At 39.8% G+C, this 9,032-nt stretch overlaps 1 protein-coding gene and 1 pseudogene across 2 annotated transcripts; one reads left to right on the top strand and one right to left on the bottom strand.

Annotated features, from left to right (window-relative positions):
- Positions 1 to 1,095: 1,095 nt before the first annotated feature.
- On the top strand, positions 1,096 to 3,420 carry LOC114856384 (B-cell receptor CD22-like; annotated as a pseudogene).
- Positions 3,421 to 4,191: 771 nt separating this feature from the next.
- On the bottom strand, positions 4,192 to 8,014 carry LOC114855722 (interferon-induced GTP-binding protein Mx-like). Of its 2 annotated transcripts, none has more exons than XM_029151112.3 (12): positions 7,719 to 8,014; positions 6,946 to 7,083; positions 6,611 to 6,765; positions 6,377 to 6,515; positions 6,088 to 6,286; positions 5,931 to 6,009; positions 5,718 to 5,840; positions 5,484 to 5,625; positions 5,255 to 5,413; positions 5,090 to 5,166; positions 4,760 to 5,008; positions 4,192 to 4,669 (listed from the first exon to the last, which is right to left on the bottom strand). In XM_029151112.3, the coding sequence occupies exons 1-12, from the start codon at positions 7,903 to 7,905 to the stop codon at positions 4,445 to 4,447; spliced, it is 1,872 nt and encodes a 623-aa protein (XP_029006945.1). In that variant the 5' UTR covers positions 7,906 to 8,014; the 3' UTR covers positions 4,192 to 4,444. The 2 variants fall into 2 exon arrangements, with proteins under 2 accessions (XP_029006945.1, XP_029006946.1); XM_029151113.3 differs by having other exon boundaries at positions 7,715 to 7,855.
- Between the last annotated feature and the right edge of the window lie 1,018 nt (positions 8,015 to 9,032).

The following is a 9,032-nucleotide window of genomic DNA, read 5'->3' as shown; positions in this document are numbered from 1 at the left end:
AGTATGAACTGGTAGTTTTGAGTACTAATAAATCCAAAACTATACAGTAAAAATATACAGATCTTTGTGGGGTAATAGTACACCTCTAGTAGAACAAGAGGAAAGTGGTCTGAGCCTGGAACTATGCACCAAAGTCAAGTTATTAATGATCAAAGTTGACTGTATTACAGTATGACATGGTAGTTTTGAATACTAATAAATCATAAACTATACAGTAAAAATACACGAATCTTTGTGTGATGATAGTACACATCTAGTAGAACAAGGGGAAAGTGGTCTGAGCCTGGAACTATGCACCAAAGTTAAGGTATTAATTATAAAAGTTTCACAGTATGACATGGTAGTTTTAAATAATAATAAATGCTTAATTTTACAGTAAAAGTATACAGATCTTCATTAGGCGACAGTTTTTCTATATATGCAATATTTTGTTTCGTATTTTTCAATATTTTGAACAGACCAGACGTTTCGCTATGAAAAGAGGAAGTCGCGACGAGCGTGTTTTGTTCTCTGCTGTAAAGCGCGTAATACGGGCGCAAGACGTTTCTGAAGCGCGGCTGGCTGAACGACGAATGAACGAACGACGGCTCACTTGACCGCAGTGTCGCACTTCTGCCTACACCAGAATAATATAATATTTATTATTAAACGATGATGATATATTGTATAAAATTAATTGTATTCAGCGTTAGAAAACAATTTTGTACTGTATGCAACTTCTGAATTACGAAAACTTACAACCAGTGCATTGGTTTTGTCCTATAACCGAAGATGTGTTATGTTCACTTTCATGATGTAAAGATTCTCAATTGAAATAAATAATTTTTTCAGTTTTTGTTGTTGTTTTTTTTGTACTTTTGAATAAAGTTGGCCTGACTACGATTGGTTTTCTCAATTATATATCATTTATCAAATTAGAGGATTTTATATGGTTATTTATAATTTTCCTCATCAAACAAAACACTGAAGACAGCATTATGCAGACACTCAAATACCTTTTATTCGCTTTTTATTTATTTTAAACTGAACAATTCAGGCGGCACGGTGGTGCACCCCCGTGACCCCGCATTAGGGAATAAGCGGCTTACAAAATGGATGGATGGAACTGAACAATTCTACCTGAACTATTGCCTCTATGAGACCACAAGGGAGAGCAAAAGTACATAATTTGCCCCCCCCCCACAAACTTTAAGCATTTTAAGATAAATGGACAGGGAGCACATACAATAAACAATACAATTAAACAATAGTATTACTAGACACTGATTTGTACAGTGTGTATTAGGGTTGTGAAAAGACAACAGATCAGTTTAGATGAACCACGTAATTTACAAAACATTCCTGGAAACCTGAGCCAGAGGAACGGCACCACTCTGTGTTTTGATCCAACCACAGCATACGCAGACATATATTACTTCAGGATTGACACAGGCTAATGAAGGACACAGCTGATCCTCAGACTCATGTTTGGTTCTGGCCTCGTTTTTAATGTAATCTGACTGTACTGATTAGAGCAGCAGTCAGGGGAAGAGACTGTTACATGTTTTGTGGTATTAACAACTATGCCAGTATGTCAGTGACTTTATTAATGATCTATGAGTGGATGCGCTGCCGGGTCCAGTTACAACGACTGAAGTAATGCAGAGATTGTGTGAGGATGAAAACTTCTGACTTCCTCTTACACTGAAGCAGAACCAACGTATCTGTGTTGGTGTCACATCCAACAGGTTCACTCACATTTACACTCAACTTTCATGTTCCAGGTTTCAGTACAGCTCTGCTAGAACCTACAAATGGCTTTTTGTGGTCATTTTTGTATTGGATCATTTTGAGCCGTGGCTACAGTCGATGAGAAGACTGAAAGAATGAAGAATGAATGAGAAATGAAAAAAAGAAAGATTTTTATTGAGCTTGTCCTCATTTATTTCATTTAAATAAATGCATGTTTTATTAATTTCATATCAATCTGTAAATGATACAATTAAAACCAGAGAAAAGTCATGTTTTGTTGTTTCCAGTTAATGAGTCAGTGAACATGGAGACGGTCATTGTGTTGAGTGTCCTCTGTGTTTAGGTGGGATGATGCTTTTTTATTCAAGTGAACTTCATTTAGAAGAAAAACAGATTAAAACCATGACATCACTAAAGTAGAAATAAACATATACTGAATGTTATCAATTTTTTGATTATCTCACATTTTGTTGATTATGATCTGATTTTACAGAAGCGTTGACTCAGTGTTTTCTTCCTCTAGTTCTTATCACTGCACCAAAGACCATATTATGGAGAGACCTCGACCAATGTGATCTACAACAGCAGTGGAACAGTTACAACCTACCCAAATTACTGAAAACCTGAATCAGAGAAACTGCACCACTCTTTTCTAAATTAACCACAACATACACAGACATTTACTACTTCAGGATGAGCTGTTTAACAGATAAATGTTGTAGGTGAGGTGAGGGTTTTGCTTGAATTAGACCATTTATTGTATTTAAATATTAATTTTATGAACAGCTAAATTAAAACAGAGAAAACATAAGTTCAGGTTGCGAAATTGTTTGAGCTCTAATGTTTTCTGTATCATGTGTGATCTGAACCCACAGATTCTCTAGGTACTAACATCACAATCTTAGGTGATCCGAAGGAGAAAGTGTCCGTTACTATAACCTGCTCAGCTTTTGCTCCCTGTCCACACTTCCCTCCTAAACTCACCTGGAATCTACAACAAGACTCTCAACCACAGAGAGGAAAACACAGATGGAACGTTCACTACTAAAATCCAGGAGACCATCACTCCGTCAGATCAAGATAATGCACACAAAATCAGCTGTTCTGCCTCATACCCTCTGACTGAAGGTGTCAAGACAGCAGAGACTGTGATGAACCTTAGTGTTTCATGTAGGACACCCACCTACGACATGTTACTGGATCCTGTCGCTACACAACTAATCTGAATTAACTAAGTCAGTGTGACACTTTCCTCAGATGCACCCAGGGACACCCCAGCCTCCATTAGTCCATCCACTTCGGTGTCAGCAGGTAGCTGGGTTAGCCTGACCTGCTCCAACAGAGCAAAGTCTTCTGTCAGTAGCTTTACCTGGTTCCAGATCAGCACTGATGGAGCCACGGCAGTGTCAGAGGAAGCCGTCTACACATTTAATGCCACGAGTGGAGGAGATTACTACTGTGTGGCCTCTAACAGTCTTGGAAATCAGGCATCACCACAGGTTCATCTGATTATTGGAGGTAAATACAGAAACTGGGGGGTTAGGACAGGTGTTGATGTTGAATAAATAAATGTAATGTACCTCATTACATCCAGTCAGTCGTGGTTGATGCATGCTCTAATATTTCTGTTGCTGTAAGAGTTGAAAAGTTTAGACATAGACACTTTCTGTATCTGCCTTAGAGCTCTAAGCCACAATCTTACACCCTCAAAGATTCACAAGTTGTTCATCAAAGCCTTGTCTTTCATGTAGTCGAGAAATTGTGGTGATTACTCTTTCAGTCACAAAGCTTTTAAAGCTTCAGCAATTTTAAGAGAGTTCTTGAAATATTTTATCTGCATATATTTGGTGTTTTTCTATGTTTTTACTGTTAGGATCAAGTCAACTGCCATCAGTTTGATGAACTACATCATAATTCCTAAATGTTATTTAATTATTCTTTCTTTCAATTAAATTATTTCTTTTTGTTCTGTAAACAATTAGCATTGTTAAGACCACCTTTATGTATCTTCCGATATATTCAGCCAGACTTTAAATCACCTATGTTCAGCATTAGTTCGCTGTCAGTGAGAATGTTTGTTTTGGTTGTTAGGTTTTACTTGTTTTGTCGTAATTTAGGCTGTAAATCAATCAATGCAGCTTTAATTTATGTCTCAATTACTGTATATCCCCAAAAATAACACCTGCATTTTTTATAACCTTATCTTTTTTATTTGTATATATAAAACCTGTCTGTCTCAAAGTGATTTCTAACCTACGACTTCCTCTGGGCAGAGCCACCCCTGACAGCACCTCCACCACAGGTCCCCAATCAAGGCGATAGCAGGCAGAGCCAAGTCCTTTTCTACACCCAGAGAGCGGGGACACACCTTCCCATCAGACTGTTTTGCTTATTTATTATTTACCAAATTAAAATTTTAGATGTTTACTGTCCCTATAAAACATAATACTGTAAACAGTGTTATGCAATCATCCAAATTTCTTTTATTCAAAAGATGCTATAGGAACAGTTCTGTCTTACAATGTTCAAAGACCACATACTTACACAGGCAGTGTATAATAACCAACAGGTGGAACAATAAAATTACTAGAAACTGTACAGTGTACAGTGTGTTTGAGGGTTATGGAAAGACAACTGTCAGATCAGATGCTGTTGTACCATGTCAGTATGTGGTACTGTTGGGTTTATTCATGCTTTCAGGCCCTGACATCATTCAGAACTCCACCAGGTAGGTGCGGGCCTTCATGAGGCGTTTATGGCGACTTTGCAAAGCTGCCCTCTTGCTGCCAATGTCCATGTCCTCCTTCAGGAAGAACTCCAAATTCTCCTTGTCATGAAGCATCTGCAGCATCTCACTCTGCAGCTGGACAGCAGACTCCTGCAACATCTGGTAGCGGATCACCAGCGGGATCTGGTCCGCCAGACGCTGGCTGGCGATCTGAAGGTGAAACCCATGACTGTTACTGGAGAAACATGTTAAAGCCTGTCTACATACCAGTGTCGTTCATTCATCCAAATTTAAACCTACCTTGTAATAGGACTTAAGGTGCAACATCAGCTCCTGAAGGGTTGCGTTATTATTGCTGTGAAAAACTAAGCTTACAGAAAATTGAGGGCTTTCCCTGCCTTCCTCCTCTATCATTTCTTTCTTTCTGTCACTCAGGCTGCTGCTGTACATCCTGTCCTGGGAGTAAACGAGCATCTCCATCTTGAACTGAGTTCTTATCATGGACTCAGCAGTGGGCTCTCTCGCTTGCTTAATGGCTTCAATCTTTGCCTGGAAAATAAGATGTGGGTGTTTAAATCATAGGCTTAAATTATTGTGTAATTAAAATGATGTCAAGGACACATAGAGGACCTTAGCTGTTTTCAAGAGGTTAGGAAATCCAGTGAAGCTACATTGGGCAAGGTGCAGGAACATTTTCCTAACAGCATCTGAAAAAAGTAAAAAGCCCAAGAAGACATACAAGCACCTTGTTAGCTAACAGCTGAATGACAAGTTTATTGCTTTGTTGTCACATACCTGATATATCCTTCAGTTTCTTTACAGCTGGTTCTTCCAGCTGTTTGACTTGCTCTTTGACAATGACCTCAAATGTCTTGTAGTTAATGAAGCCTGGTAATTCTCTTCCACGGTACTTCTCCTCATGTTCCTCCACCTCTCTCTCAATTCTTTCATTAACTACAGGACAAACACAACCATGAGAGGTCTGTTGATGAGCAGCTCCATTTCACATTGAGATCACACTTACACATTTCCCCTGAACGGTCCAGGTGGTCGTTCCACTTTTCAAACTCTTTTCTAATCACGGAAAACACGTTAAGCCGTTCTCCAAACTTGACTTCTTCTCCTGTAGTCAGACTGATGGCATCCTGAGTGAATGTATTTATTTTCTAAAATAAAAGACCAAATAACAAAAGCATTAAATTAAATGATATTCAAATTGTTAGTCAGCATTTTTCTTCAACAGAAGGGTGGAGCTCACATCAATGAGGAAGACGAGTCTTTCAGCTGCATCAGACGGGGGTCCGGTGCCGTACTTCTCCAGCTCAGCTCGAGTCTGTGCTAGTTTCTCCTCAATCTGCTCCTCCAAGCGAGGTAGAGACCTCTGAAAATAACACAGCAGGGATCAAAGTACAAAGACTGAATACAATTGATACCATAAAACAGTTCAATGAAGCATTGTTAAACTTCTTACCTGGATGTGATGCACCAGCTCAATTGTGAGTTTCTCAGCCAGTTTGGGAACAGTGGCGTGGCCATCGCTGTAGAGCGAGCTACAGCAAGAACAAGAAGCTGCTCTGAAACACTCACATACAGAAGATGATACAAAATACCTGAAAGGAGGAACTTACTGGAAATACGCATGATCCTTGAAGAAGGCTTTCTCTCTTTCAATGGCTTCAGTAAGAGAGACTTGTTCTGTGATCTCCTTCTGACCTCGACACCTGACGATCATGTAGCCTTTCTTCAGGTGGATGACCTCATTATAGACGATGTCCACCACCGTCTCCTCTGTGCCTTTGTCCACCAGATCAGGCTTGGTCAGGATTCCTGACAAACAGACCAGCCAAACTGAATGGAAAACTGTTCAAATGTGACATATGTAATAAAAAATACTTTGCTTTATTCAGTTAGCTTTACCCAAAGTCCTCTCTCCATCATGGTCCACTTCCTGTGCCATCTTCAGAGCCTCTGTGGTTGCTATGTCCACATTGGACGGAACAACCACCAGACTGATGGTTTCTTGTTTTGAGATGAATTTATGGATCAATCTCTTTATCTGAACGTATCAATTAAAATTGTGTATTAGTTTATAAGTAGAACAACTAACCGATTTTTCCACGTCAGTGTGGTTCAAGGGCAGAGTTAACACACCTGATCACCGATGTTCTCTGGTTGTCCCTTTACAGCCACCCTGGCGATGCCGGGCAGGTCGATGAGTGTCAGGTCGGGAACATCAGGAGACGCAATCTCCAGACTGATCAGGTCATCGCTGATGCCCACACCCACCCCAGCCATTTCATCCTGAGCTGGAAACACAAAGAAGTTTCCCTGCATGTTAGATTTAGAGCTTCCAACAGACAAAGTCTGTAAGTGTAAAAGAATCAAAGGTGCAATTAAGGACAAAGAATGTATATATAAGTGATGATTCAACTTTATACTGCAAGTGGTTTTGTGCTCTTAGGAGCTAGGAATAGGAGCTGATTTACCTTTTCTGATCTTTTTCTCCACCTCTGCAGGGTCTTCCAGTTCTTCTTCATGGTTTGCATAGCTGATCTTTCCGTACCAGTCCTCTCCATTGTTCTTCCTCTTCATCTTCAGTTCAAGAGGGCATCTTGTCACGATGCCTGAAGTAACAATCAATCGATCGATTGGTCAGCTTCTCTCTGACACATTGCCGTATTTTTTATCACGGCTAGTTTCTTGATGCTTAGGACTGAAAGTGAAATGTCTCCATAATTACCGGGTGAACCATCAAAAACTACCAACGTGTCGCACCATGGCTGCCCTAATGTGGAATCAATAAAGTTTCAGTAATAATAACAACAGATTTAATGGTGGTGGTTTGATTTGGCGCCATCTGGTCACAAAGTCAATGACCAAATGCTGACATTGCCACCAGCTTCAACTCTTTATAGTATTTAGATATATATGGTTGTATATTGTTGAAGCGGCGTCCAGTAACTTGCGTGATAGATAAATAATTTGTGGGAGAGGAGAACAATTACCTGAACATGAACAGTCGATATATACAATTGTAAAACCACCACTGTCCTTTAAGCATGAAACTTTCTCTTTTGGCAAAGGTGAAACCATATTGGTGTTTTTTGTCGTAAATAAGGGGCCGTAAATAAAATAACGTAGCTTTAATTAACGTTCCAATTATTCACCTTTATTCATTTATCTATTTATTATAAAACATAATCTCCCACATCATTTGCAGGCGAACACGGTTTCCTTCAAAGTGACTTTTCTCACCTACCGCTTCCTCTGGGCAGAGCCACCCCTGACAGCGCCTCCAGCACAGAGCTCTTCCCTGAGCTTTGGTCCCCAATCACGGCGATAGCAGGCAGAGCCAAGTCCTTCTCTACACCCAGAGAGCGAAGAGAGTCGATGAGGTCGATGCAGGGACGCACCTTCTCCTCGAACTGTTGGTTCAGGCTGTTCATGGCGACTGATTCTATGAGGAAAATGTGGTGTTTCTGAGTTGAGTTAAAAGACTGTTGCAGTGACTATACAGGGATGCGGGTGCTCAGTGAGTGAGTGTGGCGTCAGTGGAGCTCCACACCCTCCGGTGAAGGAATCTGTAAGTTTCGTTTCTTTAACTTTCATTAATACGATGCTGGCGCGAAAAGTAATTGTCTTCTTCCTGAAACCACGAACCATGTCGTGTCTCAGGTAGAACAGGTCCTTTGTTTCCACATTCCATTACTGGCTATTGTGGTTACGTTGCAGATTTTGTATATTTTATTTATAGAGGCACATGCAATACATTAGGATTTGGGGTATATATGGCCTTTTAAGGTTGTAATGTTCATTATTGTTTTTTTTTATATAAATCATCATTGTGGAATTCAGGTTTCTTTTGGTTTATGTTGCTTCCTGCAAGCCAGGGTCGTAACACTATGTTTATCTGTTGTTTTAGTACAGGCAGGTTGTGACCTACATAATACTGAACATTTCACTAATCTACAATTCTGATTGCAGTACCTTTTTTGATGATGGCAAACCTGGTAAAATGGGATGAGGTCTGTATACTTTACCCTAACCGAGGTCCCGAGCTGTGACACACAATAATTTATGGTTGACTATGTGTTTTTAATGGAGGGTGATGTTCATTTAATTTTTGGAAATGTGGAATGGGCATCACATATGTATTATAAAACAAATGGTTAGGTTATGTTCACTATATGCATTGGACTACTAAATGTTGCCCTGGGAGAATTCAGGAGGATACCCAACTACAACGCATGGTAGCCTGGGTGCCTGGAGAAAAAGAAAGGAGGGGCCAACACCCTACATTGTTTAATTTTGCTGGTGTCCCAATTTTGCTGTTTGATTTGTACTTTCTTATAAGCACTGTATTTTACGAGTTTTCCATGAATTATGAATTTTTGAGAGGGTTGAAATGCAATATGAAGATTTAAACTGAGAGGGCAACTCCACTGGTCACGTGTGTCTTAAACAGTAGCAACAATATACTCTAGACAACTAATTGTGTGGCAGATTCAATTTGAAATTATTCCAGAAATATACAGTGTCAACTCACAGTTTTGAGATGAGAGCTTGATGGTTT

The sequence above is a fragment of the Betta splendens genome, chromosome 5, assembly GCF_900634795.4.
Source record: "Betta splendens chromosome 5, fBetSpl5.4, whole genome shotgun sequence".
NCBI classification, from domain to species: domain Eukaryota; kingdom Metazoa; phylum Chordata; class Actinopteri; order Anabantiformes; family Osphronemidae; genus Betta; species Betta splendens.
This window is presented reverse-complemented; position numbering and strand designations above follow the sequence as displayed.

Excerpts from the sequence above, each read along its gene's own strand:
- LOC114855722 (XM_029151112.3), bottom strand. The coding sequence starts at position 7,905 with ATGAACAGCCTGAACCAACAGTTCGAGGAGAAGGTGCGTCCCTGCATC. Across the intron at positions 6,287-6,376 it reads TGATGGAGAGAGGACTTTGG|GAATCCTGACCAAGCCTGAT; the intron begins GTAAAGCTAACT and ends TCTGTTTGTCAG. Across the intron at positions 4,670-4,759 it reads ACCTTAAGTCCTATTACAAG|ATCGCCAGCCAGCGTCTGGC; the intron begins GTAGGTTTAAAT and ends TTTCACCTTCAG.